At 35.2% G+C, this 19,830-nt stretch overlaps 1 protein-coding gene and 1 non-coding gene across 2 annotated transcripts in view; one reads left to right on the top strand and one right to left on the bottom strand.

The window, feature by feature from the left end:
* MRPS9 (mitochondrial ribosomal protein S9) overlaps positions 1–19,830 on the top strand; it is a 55,797-nt gene that overhangs the window by 11,937 nt on the left and 24,030 nt on the right. Inside the window, exons 3-4 of the mRNA XM_069494480.1 lie at positions 16,750–16,812; positions 16,902–16,932. Of these exons, the coding sequence (XP_069350581.1) occupies positions 16,750–16,812; positions 16,902–16,932 (94 nt within the window). The remainder of the gene's footprint in view (positions 1–16,749; positions 16,813–16,901; positions 16,933–19,830) is intronic.
* Positions 11,407–11,513, bottom strand: LOC138400369 (U6 spliceosomal RNA). Its single transcript, XR_011236265.1, has one exon. It is a non-coding gene; the product is annotated as a U6 spliceosomal RNA (small nuclear RNA).

Raw genomic sequence — 19,830 nt, 5'->3', positions numbered from 1 at the left:
GCATTTTGTTGAGGATTTTTATCTCTAATTGATAATTGGTTTATAGTTTTCTTTTCGTCTACTATCTGTCTCATTTTGGTAGAAGAGTAATAATGGCCTCATAGAATGAGTTGGGAAGTGTTCTTTCTCTTCTGTTTTTGGAAGAGTTTGTGAAGAATTCATATTAATTATTCTTTAAGTGTTTGATTGTGAAGCCATCTGAGCCTGTGCTTTTCTTTGTGGGTAGTTTTTTGTTATTGTTTGTTTTTATTGTTTGCTTTTAAAAATGGTCCTCCCCTCTCTCCTTGTGGCCTGTGTGTCCCTAAGTAACTGTTCTCAACAGGAGGCTCTCGCTGCCCAACTGAGTTTTACTACTGAGGTGTTTTTGAGCAGCTCTTGACTACCTTTTTGAATGTACATGGGGCATACTTAGCTTATTGAAAGAAGCAGAATCATTCAACAGTTTTGTAATTCTATTTGAAGTGATAAGCATTTTCACACTGTAAGTATTAAAAATGAATTATGTTGTTTGGAGTGGTTAGTTCATTGTTTGGATGTTTACTCAGAATATTTGGGTCGTTAAAATTATTTTCATGAGGATTTAATTTATACAGAATAGACATGGCCTATAATTTAATTCAATTACCTATTTAAAATTCCAGGCTCACTCTAATTTTTACATAGATAAATTAGGCACCATTGTATTCAGATTAAACCATTAGTTATTTTATATAGTTTAGAAACTAGTTTTTCCATAGTTATTATCCAATTGCTGAAATAATGATAGCCAAAACCATTTATGAAGTATATTTAACCAAAAATATTTAAGATTAAAACAATTCTTTTAAAAAATTTTGTCAAGATGTTTACAACAGACACACATTGGTGACTCCTTAATATTATTTAGAGATATCTAAAAGGATCCTATAGCTTAGTGAATACATTGTCATTCAATCAGGTAGAAACAAATTTTTAACAATATATTTAGTTCTGGCTCTCAAAATATAGAATTATTTTCCACAGAAGAGGTATTTAACCTCACTATGTAAAAGTGAGCTGTGGTTGTATTGTTAAAACTGTATGTATGTATATGGTAAAAGTAACTTGATGTCATTTTATGTGGTTGTGCAAACAGGATATTATAAAAATCTCCCTTTAGATTTAGCCAATTAAGTAATGAAATCGTGAATTAATATGAAAAAAACATCCAATTGCTTCTTTAAAATATGTAGACTCTTCTAAAATGAAGTAGACTGTCTTGTGTTGAGAAATGCCTAATGTGTAGAACCTTGTTATTGCATTGATTCTTTTCTTTTAATAAATTCCTTATAGTTGAAGTGATGTTTTAGAAAGATGCAGGACCTGGGATTAGATTTCTTGCAGTGTCACTAACATTGTAATGTTGAACAAGTCACGTCTCTGTCACTTGATTTTCTTATCTCTAAAATAATAATACCTGCTCACCTATCTCAGAATATAGCTAAGAAGCATGTGATTGATGCTATGTGTTATTATTCTCATTACTATTAACAGTAATAAATACAATATACCATAACTGGAATCATTCCCTAGTTCTCTGATTTACTTTGTCACGCAAATCTTCCATGCCACTTGAGACTGAATGTTGGAGAGAATCATCTGAAATAGTGTTGAGTACATTGATTTATCACTGATTGATTTAAACGGGAGATAGCCTTATCTCCTGTAGGTATATTGTCTCACCTTGCTCGGTATCTAAAAGCTCATATGAAAGTAAGCGTTAACCATTTTCCTCGACACCGGTGACATAATTCTGCTGCGCTAGACTTTGCTGCAAATGATTGATCGGCTTCACTGAGTCTCACATTTTATATCAATTAACTCTTTTGGCACTTTATTAAATTTAGCGCACCCCCTTTGACATTGCATTTTATTAAATTTGTCGGACTCCCTTTGGCAGCTGAATAGATGTAAAAACAAAAGAGGACAGTGACAACTGTTACCAAAGAATCAAAATTAATATACCCATACAGTTCCTGTTTTCATTTATGTTTTTAAAACTATTGTTTTTTTAAAAAGGTTCAGCAGGGTATATAAAGTGAAAACGAGACAATATGGCTGATGAGTCAGTATTTCCATGCTGAAAAAAATGCTTAGTTATTTCTAAAGACAAAAATAAATAATTCATCCAAAATCAAGAAAATATTTTAAGCTTCTGTTATAATTGCTGTTATATATTTAGAAGTCATAATGCTTTTTAATATGCTTGGCTTTTAATATATAAATTAAAAGTAGATACAGTAGCTTTTCTCTTATTTAATAGATCAGGAAATGTGATATTCCACAAAAGTGAATTTTCCAGATAAGGGAAACCTATTTTTAAGTGTTATTTGTAAGGAAACTACTACTGCATACTGAAAACCTCCTGTGTATGTATGAGATGCTATCTAAGAACCAGATAAATGTTACCACATTTTAATCTTTATAAAAATATTATGGGGTAGGTATCTTTTTTTTAAATTATTGATGATACCAAGGCTGTAAAAGGTCTTTCTATAGCCAAAGACTGTTTTTCCACAGTTTGGAAGATTAATTTTTTGGATAACATTTTCCAAAATAAGTTGCACTCTCCCCAACCTCATTTAGTAGGATATAGTGAGTATAATTTAACCTTACAAAGCTTTAGGATTTTCCTCTTTAGTGTGGTTGTTAACCCCTGACTGTGGCTCGTAGCACATGTCTGTCCCTGTACTGAATGGCCTGGCTATGCTGTATTACTAATTCTTGTCATCTCTCTTGCTGTCAAGATGTCTTATGTCTGTATGTCTGCCTCTAGACGCCCTCACCTGTCTTCCAACCTTCTGGCATAACTAAACTTGTTAGGCATGTGAATTAAAGCCAAGAGCCATTGGACTCTGTATGAGGACCTATATGCCCTTCCTACTCAGTAAATTCATGAATTTATGTAAGCTATTGCAGCTCTTCTAGGTCTTTTTCATTGATTTCTAGGTTTACAACCTTACTTCAGAGGGTTGAGTTTGAATAGAAATTTGGTGTCACTGAATACAGCATATATAATTTATGTGTGAAAATTATACCTAGCTAATCTTATACTAGTATTTTCTTAATTTAATAAGGCTTGTTAAAAAGTACAATGTGAGTTGGTAAAATAAAAAGATATGACAGATAAAATTTTTGAATAAAAATAATTCTACTTGTTACCATTGATATTTATTTTAAAGTTATATCATTTAGAAGGTTTATTATTAAGGCTACAGGATTATATATCTGTTGGAAATTTTTTTCAAACTTAATTTGCTATAATCAATGCTCAGTGTTTTTATTAAATTTATATGATTTTTTTAGTTAATAAAATAACAAATTATTGTAACTATTAATAAAAAGAAATTAGTCATTGGCAGTTATAGATTTTCTCCATTTCAAAATAGTTTAATTTTTTCCTAATTTCTTAAATTATATTGAAAACTTATAAACTACTCACTGCTCTTACCCACTGAACCACGTGGTACTATTAATACACTTCAAAAGATCTAACAGGAGGAAAAACAAGTAGCCTCTAACAATTAGTAGTGTATATGGTGTTATGCTGAAAGTACTTTTAAATGCATGCTAAATATTTTGAAAATAGACCTAATGCTGTGTTTCTCAACTCCTGTTTCATAAATCTTTCACAGGATACTGCCAAATGTTGGTCAGTGTGTAAAAATTATTTTTGGCTGTAACAGTATACATTACTGTTAGGAGGAATCTGTCAGATGGAACATTGAGCTAAGTGGGTTTTGTTATTTAGTGCAAAACAGTTACAAAAGAAGATTCTGTGTATATGAAAACTGTAAAAAAACTAAGCCCATGAGTGTGTAACACAGGCAGGCAGGGCAAAAGCAGTTTTCCTTATTGACCCCATGGCTAAAGCATGGCCAGGTGAAGCATGTAGATAGTGCTTGAGAAATTTTATAGACCTTGTAACTCCTTGTTATGCTAGAGCAGACGCAGGGTAACAGTGATTGCTAATCTGTTTATTGAAGTCTCTTAATCCTTCCATGTGTACCGTCAAAAATTCTTTTACTCAGAATCATGCTATAAACATTAAAAAGTTGAGGACCACTGATATTTGCATTTTCCTTTTTGAATTAAGAATGCAGTTTAGGTTGGAGACATTTCAGTTATATTAACTATTATGACTACACACTTGCATTACTAATGTCTTTATTTGGGAATTAAAAGTTAAGTTCTACATTACTGTAGAATTTCAGGAAAAAAAGCCAGCAAATTGATATATAACACTGCTGAAGTCTACCAATTACTTTTTAATTGGTATTATAGACCTCATTCTGAAACCAGAATGTTTTATTCTCCTAAGTGTGAATATGCTGTATGAAGTTTCTCTAATTGATTTGCTGTGCCCATTCCATTTGATGTATCATTTTTCACAATATTTCATAATTTGTGCTCACTTCTAATGAACAGAGTCGTTAGGACAGGCATGTCTAAGTACAACTGACAGCTAACATTAGGTGCCAGATGCAGTTTATAAAGCTATGTAGAACTGTAGAGAACAGTTTAAATAAATTAGCACCTGTACATTAGTCTCACTTGCTGGTAATTTATAAGCGAATCAGTAGAGATGACATTTAGGTAAGTCATTGATCAAGTTAACAGCTGCAAACCCACTGCCCAGCTGGGATACCTAATTAATAGAGATTGCATTCCTGACCCAGTGCTTTTCCTGAGTTGAGTCTGCAATCCTTTTATACTTTGACTTAAGCCTAAGAATATAGTCAAAGACTTTGCCTTCATTTTAGGGAACTGTTGAATTACCAATATTCTATTTAAAACCTAAAAGTACATGTTTACTCATGCCATTTCTTATCTGAATTAAATTTTTAAAATTTACATTCTTACTCTTCTTTTTTTTTTTTGTCAGCACTTCCTTTTTTAGATTCAGGTTAATATACATGACATGCTGTAGTCCAGTAAGTTTCTAAAAGGTTCTATACTTATTAAGTGTATGCTCCATTTTTTCTTTTGGAAGAAGCAGGGTTGTTTTGTTTTATTTTGTTGTGACCAACCAACCATTGAACCTAAACTGTTATATGTAACAATTTCTTAAAATGTAATGGTAGTTTAAAACACCTAAGAACTTTGCCAGGTTAAATTCCATACCAATTTTAGAACTTAGTAAAGGAAATATTAAGCTAGAACTTATTATAGGAAAATGCCTTTGTTTTCTATTCCTGTGGCTCACATTTTCTTCTGAGTGAATTTAAAACTGAAAGATTAAGACATGAGCAGCCTTAAATCAGAGTAAGGCAGTGATTTTTATATCTTGTTCGGCTATATGGACTTGGATGGTAAGGATGTTTGAATACCACTGTGTAGGCATGTCTAAAGTCTGGTTCTTAGAAGAGAAAAGGTCTCTAGAAACACAAATGCTAAGGCAAAACAAACAAAAATATTTGGCTAGCTATATTGTTTTGAAGCTTTTTGAAAAATCATTAATTAAGTCCCAACTGATAAATGTATTTTCATTTTTTGCTTTTGTGGAAGGATTGGGTATTTCTTAGTTTGAGTAGTTTTTCATGTAGGTTGTTTACAAGTAAAGTATTTATTTCAGATGATTATGAAATTTCTGTTAATTCTGGCATTGTTGATAAATTTCATCCAAGTAGGCCAAACCACACTTTAGATGTGAAATGCCAGTTTTCCTCTAATGTTAAGATACTTGGGGGTCTAAACCACTAGTGCTAGTCCTTTTTCTGTAGTGCCTAGTATGTACTACATACATACTGGGGCTAAAGAACATTAACAATGAACAGATAAGTTAACGTTAATAGAACATTTCACTCACGACTTTCCTCCAGTGGTTTTCTGGTAGACTTAATTTCACCTACCGTAATATTTAAATTTTGCATTACTTACCATGCTAGTAGTGATGTTTCTGAATAACATACCAGGAAAACTGATTTAAAAAAAAAAAAAAGACTGAAATATTTTAACATTTTCTTTGCCTTCATGTTTCTCATTTTCTTTTCTTGTGCTCCTAAACCTTTCCCAACCAAATCATTACCCTAATTTAAAATTTTATGTGAAATAGCCCTTTTACCCCCAACCATTTTTGTTACTTATTCTTTGTAATAATTATCTTATTTGAAATACCCTCCTTAGTGTGAATTTTATAGATTAAGCTTAATGCTTCACGTTGAATTGGGAAGTTGTTATTGCATGTTTTGGGAAACACCAAGGACTCAGGGGCATCAGCCCAGGGAAGTCTTTACCTTTAGTGAAGTATTTTCCCATTGTGGGGCAAAGGCTGTCAGGTTTGAGGAGTGGGAATGAAGTTGTCTACCATCTGCAGGAAGAGCTTGGGGACGTCTCTTGAGCCATCAGCTTTTCAGAGAAACTAATTGAGGAAGCCAGCAGGCAAAACTTAATGGGGGTAGGGTAGAAATGGAAAGTTAAATATTATATTTGGATATTACATTTGCTTGAGCAAATTTCTTTCTATTAAAATAAACATCAAGTCAAAATAGACCAGTTTAGGGGCAAACCTAACAAAGCAGAGTGTGTGCCACTGAGCTAGTTTCTCCTAGGCGGGCTTTGAATTAGGTATGTAATCCTGGTCCAGGAAGGTGAAATCTGAACATTGGGGTTTGTGTGGTGGGAAGGTGATCTGAGAGGAAGAAAGCTGGAAAGCTAAAACTGTTGTGCTCCCCACGTGGGTCTTGCTTCCACTACAGAGGTAATGTGGGGGTCAGCTCCCTCTCACACCTGAGGTGAGCTTCCAGTGATGAGAGACAGCAGTAACTTCAGCAAGACTGTGCAGGTAGGATTGCACCTGGTGCCAAAATGTAGGCTGCAGAAGGTACATTTTGATGCTTTTCAGACATGTAGAATTTCCAATAATAACATCACTCTTAGCAGCAGGTTTTAGAGAGAAAGATAATAGTGCACCTACTCCCTCCCCACCATCCTGGCTTTTAGGAAGGTGGTGAGGAAGAATTACTCCAGAACTGAACTACAAATCACACTGCCTGGGAGAAGGAGGTCCGGGGAGGTGCTCCTTGGAGGGCATGTTGTACACAGGACACTGTTCTTGTGGGCACTGGAAGAGGACATTGTTCCTTCTAGTGGACCTTCCTAGGACACAGGTGCAGGTGTATGCTTGTTTTTGTCGTCATTTTGTTTTGTTGGTTTTTTCTTTCTTACACTTTCTCTCTAGGAGGAAGGAGCTGCAAACACAAGCAGAGGTTTTCCAGTATTGGTCACAACTCAGTGTTTATATCTTTTCTTTCCAGTAGCTAGTTAAGATCAACTACAGAAAAGAATAACAAAGGGTAGGGGGACAAATGGAGCTGGTCCGGTAAGGATCTCTGAATTAATATGAACTACAAGTCAACTGAGTGGGAAAGTAGAGTCTTTTATCATGCTATTCTCGTTTTCACTCAATATACACGTTTCTGGTACACACACACACACACACACACATACAGAGTTACATTTTCCTATCACTTCCTGTATATAAATGTTTTCACCCCTGTCCTCAGCTGTGAAATCCATGTGAAAATGGGGTATGTAAACCAAGTCTCTTGTCTTATACGGAGTAAAATAAGGCTTTTCTGATTAGCAGAGGGCCTTAGTGTGCTAAGAGAGACATTCTTACAGATGATTGTCATGATGCTGAGTTACCCATTCAAGTCCTGAAAGAATTTCATAGATCTGAAGTATTAAAATGCTGCTGTGCAACCCTCACTTCACAGGAGAGACACTTAGGAATGAATGGTCATCATGACCAGCTTCATGGTAGAAATCCTCTATTCAGAGGCTATTTGGTTGTTAATGCTCTCTGGTAACAGTGGATATTTGTTTGTTAATTTAGACCAATAAAATTAAAATACAGACTTTAACTTTGTAACCATTTAATGAAATTAAAAACCTCGCTGAAATATGCCTCAGTAACATTAGTACGGTGCTGTCTGCATGAAGGCTTTGGTTACAATAATCTAGAGCTGTATGGCCGCCACTAGCTATCTGTGATCATTTTAATTAAAATTAATTAATCGTAGATAAAATTACAATTTACTTCCTCAGTCACACTAATTATGTATCGAGTACATAGTAGCCATATTGACTACTGGCTATCATATTGGACAGCACAGATTATGGAATATTTCCAGCATCAGAGGAAGTTCTAATAATGGACGTGTTGGTTAGAGGATTGCACCTTCATTTCTTACCAAATAGGAATTTGTATTTTTTGCTTTGTGTTATTTAAAAGAAAGAGAATATTTGGGAGTATAAGTATTAATAATATCAGTTTGCAGTTTTGTTGTTATATTGTCTTTCATTGAAACAATCTAAAATACTTGAAGAATTGGTTTTGAAAACAATTCAAAAATACTGCAAAAGAGTAAATAGAAATTTAGAAGTATAGGAAGTGGTTGCTTTTATTTGAATAAAATAGCAAAGAGGCTGGGCACAGTGGCTCACACCTATAATCTCAGTACGTGGGAGGCTGAGGCAGGAGAATCGCTAGAGCCCAGGAGTTTGAGGCTATAGTGCGCTATGATTGCACCTGTGAATAGCCACTGCACTCCAGCCTGGGCAACATAGTGATACACCATCTCTAAAAGTCAAACAAACAAAAAAACCAAAGTGTATTAAATAATTGCAAATTATAGAAGAATGAAAGATTCATATGACTCTTGTGTGTATATCTATATGTATATGTATGTATATTACATGGATGACAGAACCAGAATTGAGAAAGATCAAAACATTCTAGGCTAATAGCAATAACAGTAAATACTAATTTGTATACTTTTTCTTACTAAAAATTTCAATCATACAGAGAAGGAGAAATTGTATAATGCATACCCATATAGCCATCACCTAAGTTAACTATTAATAACTTAACAATTTGCTTCAACTGTATACTTTTTGGCTAAAGTAAAATACAAACATCATGATGCCTCACCCCTAAATACTTGAGTACAGGTCTTCAAAAAATTAGAACATTTTCCTGTATAACCACAAAACCATTATCACATCTAACAAAATTAATTTGAATATAGTCTATAGCAGGAGTGGGAACATTTATATATGAGTCTGTATTTAAATTTCCCTAGTTGTCTATAAAATGTCTTTTATAGTTGGTTCACTCAAGGGCCCTGCAGTCCATTTAGTTGTTGATTTATCCTTTGAGTATCTGCTATGTTCTAATTCTGGAGTAAGAAATTAATGACTAAGACATAGTTCTTTGCCTTCAAAAACAACACCAATAGACATGACCAAGGTAGAATGAAAGATTTGGTAACAGGGCATGGGAGAAAGAAGACCTGGTAGAAAGCAAAATAAGCTTTGGATATGCTATTAATATTTGGATACTTAAATGGAAAAATCCTAAAGGCAGTTGACAAATAGTTTGGAGCTATGGAAATAGCTTTGGTCTCTCTACATAAATTTGCTCGAAAGGAAGAGGCTCAAAGATGGAACTCTGAGCTTCTTCAGCATTTAAAGGGAACAACATTTAAAGGAGGAGCAGAGGTTTGTTTAGTAGAGACCCAGAAGGGACCTGCATAGAGGTAGGAGGGGAAAGTGGGTACAAGGGAGAAGAAAGACAGCAACCTCATATGGATGAGACCTGAAAGCAGGTCATAGTATTTGAAAAGAGACATTGGTCACCCCTGACAAAGCAATTTCAGGACCAGAATTATGATGCAGCCAGATTGAAATCTGTAGAAGAAAGAAGAGAATATTTCAGGGAGTGGGCAAATGCTTCTAAGGACAGGAATATAAATGAGAATTAAAAGTTATTTATTGGTCTGAACGACACCAGGAGTCTTATACAGTATTGTTTAGGTGGCTTGTTCACATGAGCCTTGAGGTTGCTCACAAATGTGACAGCAGTTGGTATGTAAAGGAGAAAAGGTGAGCATCAGCTCTTTGTGATCACTGTGAGTGATGGTGACAAGGCTTGGGAGAGAATGGAATAGCCAGATGGTGTGGACTTTGAAAAAGGCTCGTTCTCCTGTTTGATGGAAGTGGCAGAGCCATAGGCAAGCACAGAGACCACTGTCACAGGGGTGTGAATGGAAGATAAGTAACTGAGAGCCCAGTGGAGTAGGGAGAGTGTCCCAGACAAGGCTGCCTTTGACCTAGGTCTTGAAAGACAGACTGGAATGTGTTAAGTAAAGAAGAAGAACAACAGAATAATCCAGGCAGACAAAACAATTTGTAAAGATACTTGTTTAGAAAGGAAGAAATGACTGGTAAGAAAAGACAGATGAAAAGTATCACTGGAAAAAGTAGGTTGACCACCCTCTTTTTTCCCCTTTGTGTAACTTCCATACAGTTCTGTCGTAGGTCCTGTGTATATTATTTTATTGTGCCATATTATTATTATTATTTTTTTTTTTTGGAGACAGGGTCTTGCCTTTTGCCCTGGCTAGAGTGCCGTGGTGTCAGCCTAGCTCACAGCAACCTCAAACTCCTGGGCTTAAGCAATCCTCCTGCCTCAGCCTCCCAAGTAGCTGGGACTACAGGTATGCGCCACCATGCCCGGCTAATTTTTTCTATATATTTTTAGTTGTCCCGATAATTTCTTTCTATTTTTTTAGTAGAGACGGGGGTCTCACTCTTGGTCAGGCTGGTCTCGAACTCCTGACCTCGAGCGATCCTCCCGCCTCGGCCTACCAGAGTGCTAGGATTAGAGGCGTGAGCCACCGCGCCCGGCCTATTTGATATATAATATGACGATAGCCCCTGTGTTTGAGATTATGTATGCATCTGTCTCCACTTATAGAATGAGGTCAGAAGCCAAATCTTACTCGTCTTTCTAAAGTAGCAGAGTGCCTAGAACTCAGGAGGGATAAATATTTGTTTAACAAAATTTATTAAGCTATATGATCAATTTATTTTCCTTTAAGCACATTTGGCTTTTTCTCCTAATATTACTACTAAATAGCTGGATGTCCTTGATGTCAGTGAAGAAGTAAATCTTTTAGCTGAGAGAACTAAATTTGGTCCCTGATATAGACAAAGAAGAGCACATTATGAAATTAAATTCCAGAAGGTTCAAGTTCTAGCTTTGTCATTTATTTCAGTATGATCTTGGGCTGGCTACCTAACTGCTGCTTCTTTATCTGTAAACTAGAACTAATGAATTCATGCCTATTTTATAAGGCTTAAAACAAAATAATATGGGAAATAATGTGCTTTACATAAACTGAAGATTTTTGTATAGTTAATTAACATTTATTGAGTGTCTGCTGTGTGCTGTACTTTTATGAATGTCTTTTTCAGTCCTCATAACAACCAGTTGAAGTTGATGTCCTTAAATCAGAATCACTGGGAGTGATGGTATTTGAAAAATATGATTATAATAAGACACAATAAGGAGTATATGTTATTTACTTTTTTTTTTTTTTTTTTTTTTTTTTACGCTTCATGAATTTGCGTGTCATCCTTGCGCAGGGGCCATGCTAATCTTCTCTGTATCGTTCCAATTTTAGTATATGAGCTGCTGAAGCGAGCACTGTTGTTTACACTTTCGTCCTATTTTCATGTTCACCACCCCTTTCTTCTGAATTCTGCAATGTAGTAAAAGTAAAGGTAGTCCTATTTTATAGCATGTAATGCTCTGCCCAAAACATATCTATAGGCTGTTCAACTCAGTACTAGCACTCAAAATTCTCCTGTTCTTATAAATATTCACTATCTATCTCAAAAAGATATTCATCTACTTGCATTTTAACAACTGCTTGTTAACTATGAGTTAAGCAGACACAGAAAGCAACAAAATTATTTTTTCAGAAAAGTCAGGTAGTCCTCTGTTTGCTTCAGAATTTGTAAAAAATCTGTGTAAAATGCTCATGGGAGATAAATGGGAGTAATAGGTTAGGTCATGTTAGTAGTGTTCCATGCATACTAAACAGATGGCAGATAGCATGCTGGGATCGTGTCCTTTTTTTGTTTTGTATGTTTTGTTATTTGGTTTAGAAACAACTAGCTTATTTTATTTACTGTTCCCTCTTTTGTTCCTTTTTCTTCCATCTTTTGTTTTTACTGAATTTGCGAGATTGCTTTTTATCTGACATGATGTCTTTTGCTCTGTGCATCTTTTCTACTGTATTTAGTATACTACCTAACTCTGCAATACCTAATATAGTGAGGGATGACAAATTAATAAATGTGTGTTAATTTACTTTTAGCTGAGATTTTTTTTAAAGGCAAAGCCACATTTCCTGATACTTGTGGGTGAATTTCAGAAGACGTCCAGCAAAACCTTTGTTGGCTTATTTTCTTTTTTTTAAAGGCAGATTGTAAATCCTAAACATTCTTTAAAGTCAATGGTTTATTTTCAGGTTCTACCAATTAAATTCCTTGTGGCTTTTCTAAGTCCTGTTTTTCATGAGAAATCTAACTGTAGGAATTCTTCAATTTTCATTTCCCTCTAGGATTCTATTCAGTGGTCATCTAAGTTAACAGTAATTTTCATATTTGAAAATGATGCCGGGCTGGGTGCAGTGGCTCATGCCTGTAATCCTAGCACTCTGGGAGGCCGAGGCAGGAGGATAGCTTGAGCTCAGGATTTCAAGACCAGCCTGAACAAGAGCAAGACCCCGTCTCTATTAAAAAAATAGAAAAAATTAGCTGGGTGTGGTGGTGTATGCCTGTAGTCCCAGCTACTAGGGAGGCTGAGGCAGGGGGATTGCTTGAGCCCAGGAGTTTGAGGCTGCTGTGAGCTGATGCCATAGCACTCGCTCAGGCAACAGAGTGAGACTCTGTCTCAGGAAAAAAAAAAAAAAAAAAAATGATGCCAATGACTGCTTGACACTCATTTGAGAATCATTTGGATTGCCTCCTTTATGATCATGGTGAGTTTACCCAAAGTTGAAGAGTTGTGCTGAGTCTTCCTTGCCATCTACTGTTCTAATCCAGGCCATGGATTCAGTAGCCCCTTTGCCAAGGTGCTGCCCAGCTTTGGGCTGCCCTGCATGACTGAGGTCAAGATGGCCCACACATGCTATAGGATAACGGGGGCCTTGCTGAGACAGGCTAGGTTGGGGAAGATCTTATTTATTATTTTTTAAATTGTAACATTTTTTCCCTACCTTTTTATTTTGAAACTTTTCAAACTTCCAGAAAATTTGAATATTCAGTAAACATAATCACATACACTCTTCACATAGATTTGCCAATTTTTAACATTTTGCCACATTTCCTTTGTCTCTCTGTATATATAAAATAATTTTTTTGCTGATCCACTGAAAATTGCAGCTGTCATAAACTTAACCCCTAAATATATCAGCATGTACTTAACCCTTGAATACATACATACTTTATACTATTATCTCCCATGATATCATTTTCACATCTGATACAATTATAATAATTCTATAATGTCGTACATTATAGAATCTCTTTTTAAATTTCCTCACTTTTCCCATAAGTGTCTTTACAGCTGACTAGTTATTTTGTAAAATCAAGGTCATTTGTCTTGTACAGTTATCCTACATTCTGGCTTTCTGACTCATTTCTCATGGTCAGGTTTAGAATGTACTATATTAAATACAAAAGATATTACTGAAGTGACATTTTGTACTTCTCATTGCATCCCTAGGAGACACATAGTCAGTTTGTCCTGCTGTTGGTGATGATATGACTGATTCCTTGATTAGATGGTGACCACAGACCTCATTATTGCAAAAGTAGCTTTTTCCCTTTGTGACTAGTAAGTAATCTGTAAGGTAACATCTTGAGTCCATGTGAATTTTCTATTCCCTAGTAACCTTTCAGCCAGTGGCTTTAGCATCTGTTGATGATCTTTGCCTGAAATTGATGATTAACTTGGAAGTTATAAAATGACAGTTTTCTACTTCTGTCATTCCTTCTACTTTTATAGCTGATATTGTTCTATAAAGAAGCTTTCTTTTTCTCCTTGTCCCTCCCCTTAAGTGTGTGTGTATATGTGGCGTGCACACACAAGCCTCCCACACATGCACACTTAAATATATATATACCCATGTATTTAGTGTGTTATAAGACATTGTCATTGTTCTTTTTGGTGTTCAAATTGTCCCACATTTGGCCAGCAGGAGCGCCTTAAAGTTGGCTTCTGTCTTCTTTAGAGCACTTCATGGTTTTCTTCATGGCACAGGAAGATGTCTCAGGCTTATTTTGTACTTTCTCTGCCTTAGGCTTAGAATCAGCTATTTCTCCAAGGTGCTTGGTTCCTTATACTGGGAAATTGTATTTAGAAACCAATTGGCCCACCCATTGCTCCTGGGATTCCCTTGCATCTATGCTCTTTCAGGGGACAGAACTAGGAAATGATGTTTTTTTAAAAGATTATGAATATATATTACTTAACATTATAGGATTTTCCCTTTTCTTCTTTTATATTTGTATCTCTTTTCTTCTACAATATAATTCCGGTCCCCATAAAATTAATATATTTACTTCCTTGCAATATATACAAAATATGTCAGAATTACAATATCAATTCATGACTGACTATAAACCTACCAAGTAAAGTTGAAGATTTCTTTGCAATTATTTTTTGTCATTAGATATTAGATTTACTTGTTTCTATTTTGAGTTTCTTTTGAAAATTTTATTCTTCCGTATATAAAACATTTTCATGCTTCAAAGCTTAACTGTATACAAAGGTATGCCCAAAGGAGTCTGCCCTCATCCCTGTGTCTCTCACTCTATTCTCTTTCTTACACCATAGCAGCATTCAAGTTACATTTCTTTTGCATCTTGCTTGTCCCTCTGTTTTACAGCTATTAATATATAGTACTTGATTATACTGAAGTGTCCTCATTTATTCAGCCAACCTCTTAGGTATGGGCATTTGGCTGTTGCTAATATTTTGTGCTTATAATTCAATGAATAGCTTGCGCTTACGTTATTTTGCATTTGTGGAGGTGTATCTTCTGGGTAAATTCATAGACGTCAGATTGCTAGGGGAAATGTATATGTAGTTCTGTTAGAGAGCGCCAAACTTCCCACTGAAAGAGGTTGTAGCATTTGGCACTCCCACCAGCAATGTGGCAGTGTTTCTTTATAGCCTCACCAACAGTGTGCTGTCAAAGTTTTGAACTTCTGCTAGTCTTGTTAGATAAGAAATGTTCTCAAGTAGTTTAAATTGCACTTTTCTTATTGTGAGTATATTTGAGCCATATTTTTCTTTTTTTTAATGTAGTTTAATTGATCAATCCTTTTTTTTTAATTTATATTATAATTTCTTTCTATTTTTAGTAGAGATGGGGTCTCGCTCTTGCTCAGGCTGGTCTCGAACTCCTGAGCTCAAACGATCCGCCCACCTCGGCCTCCCAGAGTGCTAGGATTACAGGCATGAGCCACCGCGCCCGGCCCGATCAATCCTTTTTTTAAATTGCTTCTGAATTTTGAGTTATAGTTAAATACTTTCTCATATCTTAGTCATAAAGGAATTCACCCATGTTGTATGATAGTCCTTGTTTGGTTTTATTTTGTATATTTAGCTCTCTGACTTGTGTGCAGTTTACTCTGCTATATGGTGTGAGGTTTGGATCCAGTTTTATCTTTTTCCAAATGACAATTAGTTGTCTCAGTATCACTTATTAAAAAGTGTACCTTTTCTCCTGCGGTGAAGGAAGTAGGGAAGGCCTGGTTTAAAAAAAAAAAAAAAAAGTTTGTTAAATGAGCATGCTGATGTTTGATCTAAGTGTCAATTTTATTGTGAAAAGTCTGAATGAAAGACACAAGTAAGCTCCCTAGTATAATTGAATTTATACTCCAAAATTATAGGCCCCTCTTTTCAGGGGCTGAATCTGATCCATCACATTTACTGTGTGGGTGGGCAGAGAAGGCCCATCCTAAGAACAAGCTCTCCAAAGAGCAGCACTGTGTTTAAATGCACTGCCAGATCCCAGGCCATAGACTTTTCGTCTGACACTATCCATCGAGAAGGAAAGTGCACATTTTGTTGTTGTTGTTCCTTGTGAGGAAGGGTGTTGGAGAAGGCACTATGAAGGCTTAAGCAGTTATTCTCAAGTGGGAGCCAGTGCTGCTCCCTAGGAGGTGGGGGCATTTGGAATGGCCTAGGTGTGAGATTTGTCACAAGCACTCAGGTATTACAGGCTGGGTTGGAAAAGAGCCAGGAATGTTAAATGACCTGTAGTATGGAGGAAGGGTGCCTATGCCAGAGCTGCCATGCCCAAAATGCCTATAGCGTCCCTATTGAAAAACAAGCACTTAGAACTTGTTTGAAAGGGGTATAGTTTAAAAACTCTGGGAAAAGTTGAAAGAACATCTAAAAATGTCAGGGATGTCATAGTGGGTGAGACTTAGAGCCTGCTCTTTTCAGTTTTTTCAAAACTTAGAGGCTGTTCTTTTCAGCCTGCTCTTTATATTTGCACGACCAACTGGGAGTCGGAACGATTGCTCTTGAGCACACTACTATGGAAGTGGTGCAGGAGCACCTCTAGTTTTCCTTTAAAAGAAAAAGAGAGATTATTTGTGGTATCACATTCAAGGAGTGACACGTTTAGAGCTGACACTTGAAAATTGTCAATAATCAGTTTGATAGTTACAATTTTTTCCTTTTTGGAGGTATGTGTGTGTAGTGTTATAATTTTATTATCCCATTTAAAAGATTATGAAATGAGATAATGCATCTGAAACTCTAATGTCTGGCACATAGTAAACATTCAATAACTATTAGTTATAACCTTAATTTGTTTTTTATAACAGTTGTTAATTAACCTTTTTGTGTATTTTCAGAGAGCTATTGCTTACCTTTTTCCAAGTGGCTTGTTTGAGAAACGAGCCAGGCCCATAATGAAGGTAGTTACCTTAATTACTATTTTTAAAATTTTCACTTAGTTTTATATGTTACAGTAATTATCTAATACATTTTTAAATTTATTTTACAGCATCCTGAGCAGATTTTTCCAAAACAAAGAGGTAAGTTTATTCAAGAAGGAAATAAACAGTTTTTTCTTTACCACAGCGTTAGGTTACAGTATATCAGCATTGCTCACATACTGTAGTTACCCTCCTGTGAAGTAGGTGAAAAATATTTTGTAACTAATAATGAATGGTTGGGGTTTGTAAACTATTTTATACTTTTAAATGGTATAAATGGCATTAAAATTAGATCAGGTTAGAGTTCATGCATATAGTAATGTCATGCTAATTATTTGCATTTTAATATGCCTTTTTAAAAGGAATAGTTTGGTACAGATTTCCTAGTGACTAATTCAACTCTGTTTATGTGGAAAATTTTAATTTCTCTTCATTTTGGAAGCATATTTTCACTGACTTTAGATTTTCTTTTTTGTTCTTTCAGAACTTTAATGATGTAATTCCATTGTTTTATCTTACATTGTTTCTGATGAGCGGTTGGCCATCATTCTAATCAGGTCTCCTGTTTTCTCTGGTTTTCTTTTAAGATTTTTCTCTTTATCTTTTAAATGTATAATAAACCATCTTAAAGAAAACACAAATACGCTTTAAGTTTGCCAGAAAATTGAATAATATATTTACTGTACACTAGAAGCCTCAGTGTGGACTGGTAGTAGTTACCAGTTAATTTAAAACGTACAGGACAAACTTTTTGTCATGTTAAAAAATAAATCAGGCTGGGCGCAGTGGCTCACGTTTGTACTCTTAGCACTTTGGAAGGCCAACGCAGGAGGATCACTTGACAGGAGTTCAAGACCAGTCTGGGCAACAGCAAGACCCAGTCTCTACAAAAAGTTTTTTAAAATTTAGCTGGGCATGGTGGTGAATACCTGTATAGTCCCAGCTATTCGGAAGGCTGAGGCAGGAGGATTGCTGAGCCCAGAAGTTTGAGGTTGCAGTGAGCTACAATGACACCACTGCACTCTAGTCCAGGCAACAGAGACCGTGTCTCAAAAAAAAAAAAAAAAAAAAAAAAAAAATCAGCACTTTTAGATTTGGATAGATTATGTTAAAAGCACTTGTAGTAATATACTACCACTTCCCTTATTAAAAGATGAAAGCTTCTAGATTAAGTTAACATAAAAATCTTGCTCTGTCCTGTTTAAAGTAAGTGATAAAAATATTCAGACAAACAGTTATATCCTGGGTTGATGGTGGGAGAAAGGAGTAGCACCTGATATTAGACAAAATGGAATTCAAGGAAGGTGGAGAATGGTTCAGTGAGACAAGAATGTTAATTTGTATTGGATAAAACCTAATTTCCATTAATTGGATTTGATGGCTATGAACCCTTTTGCACCAAACACTTAGCATTGAAATGTTTAAAACAAAAGCTGTTAACTATGGCTATAAAGAATTTGAATAATGCAGCATGATTTTATAGCTACAGATACAAATACAATATATTCTACAAATAGAATATATTTTCTATGCAGATACCTATAGAATAGTAATATAACTATGTTGTAATAGGTGATAGGAAAACCTAACAAATTTCAAATAGTAAAAATAATATCGATTAGATTTTTCTGACTTAAAATCAATAGAACTGTATCACTGTTGGGTTAAGAGGAAATCAGAATTGAAATTACTGACTATTTAGAAATGCATGACAATGAGAGCAGTTCCTATCAAATCCTATGGGATATGGACATTGTATTATGCAGAGACAAACATATTTATTAGTAATTAAAGAAGACTGAAAATAAATGAATTAAGTATTCAATTTAGGAAGCCAGAAAAAGAAAAACTAAATTGATGGACATAGTAAAGAAATTTAAAAGAAGAGAAGTGATAAATAAAACCAAGTAGTTCTTTGAAAAAACCAATAAAATCAGTCAGCTTCTGGCAAGTCTGGTCAAGGAAAAAAGAAAACATAGGATGATATTAAGAATTTTAAATAATAACATTTGGAGGATAATTTTAAAGCGTAAGATTATTACAGGTAACTTTATTCTAATTATTTGGAGGACTCTCCCAAATAATAATAACTGGCATTTCTTGAAACTTAGAGTAGACCAGGCAGAGTTCTAAGTGCTTCACATGTATTAACTCATAGTCTTCACAACAGTTTTACTACATGGACATTATCCCCATTTTACAGATGTGGAAATTAAAGCACACTGAGTTTAACCTTACCAAGGACACACAACCAGGAAGTAGCTGAGCCAGTATGTAAAGAAGCCCGTGCACTTTGACTCTAGTGCACGTATATGTGACCACCAAGACTACTGACTCTCAAATAGATAGTTTGAGAGTAGTAGTTGCCACAGTTGTCTGAATCAGGAGAATGCTGGTTAGACTAAAAGCTGGAGAGGAAGTCGAAGGTCATCAAAGATCTGGTGAAAGAGGCACAGGCCCAGAGGTTCCATCAGTGAGTTCTAGCCTACCTCAAAGAAGCAGGTAACTTTTGCAAACTGTTGCAGAGCAGGAAAAAGGAGTGAGAGCTTCCAAATTCACTTTAAAGGCTCACACAATTATCAAATCTGGACACAAATTACATTAAAAAAAGAAATCTATAATCTATTCTCACTAAATAAAATGCTAGGAAACCAAGCAAAGCATTGTATTAAGAGACTGTACCAGAGGACCTTTTTTCTCCCCGGGAATGTAAGGATGGTTTAACATTGGGGAATTTATTAATGTACTTCTCTGTGTTAGTTGAGTCAGGGGAAATAGATAAAAATAAAGTTAGTTAACAAAATTGAGCATTCCAGTTCTTGTTGTTAAAAGCACTTAAACTAGAAATAAAAGGAATTTTTCTTAAAGAAAGACTATCATGAGAAACAGAAACATCAAATTAAAAAAATGTATCATTAGATTTCATTAAGTTCAGGAATAAGACAGGTATGCCTACACTCACTTCTATTATTCAGCATTATTGTTTTGGAAGTTTTA

This window comes from Eulemur rufifrons, chromosome 19, assembly GCF_041146395.1.
Source record: "Eulemur rufifrons isolate Redbay chromosome 19, OSU_ERuf_1, whole genome shotgun sequence".
NCBI classification, from domain to species: Eukaryota; Metazoa; Chordata; class Mammalia; order Primates; family Lemuridae; genus Eulemur; species Eulemur rufifrons.
Note: the sequence above shows the minus strand (reverse complement) of the source record. Positions and strands in the feature narration are given on the sequence as shown.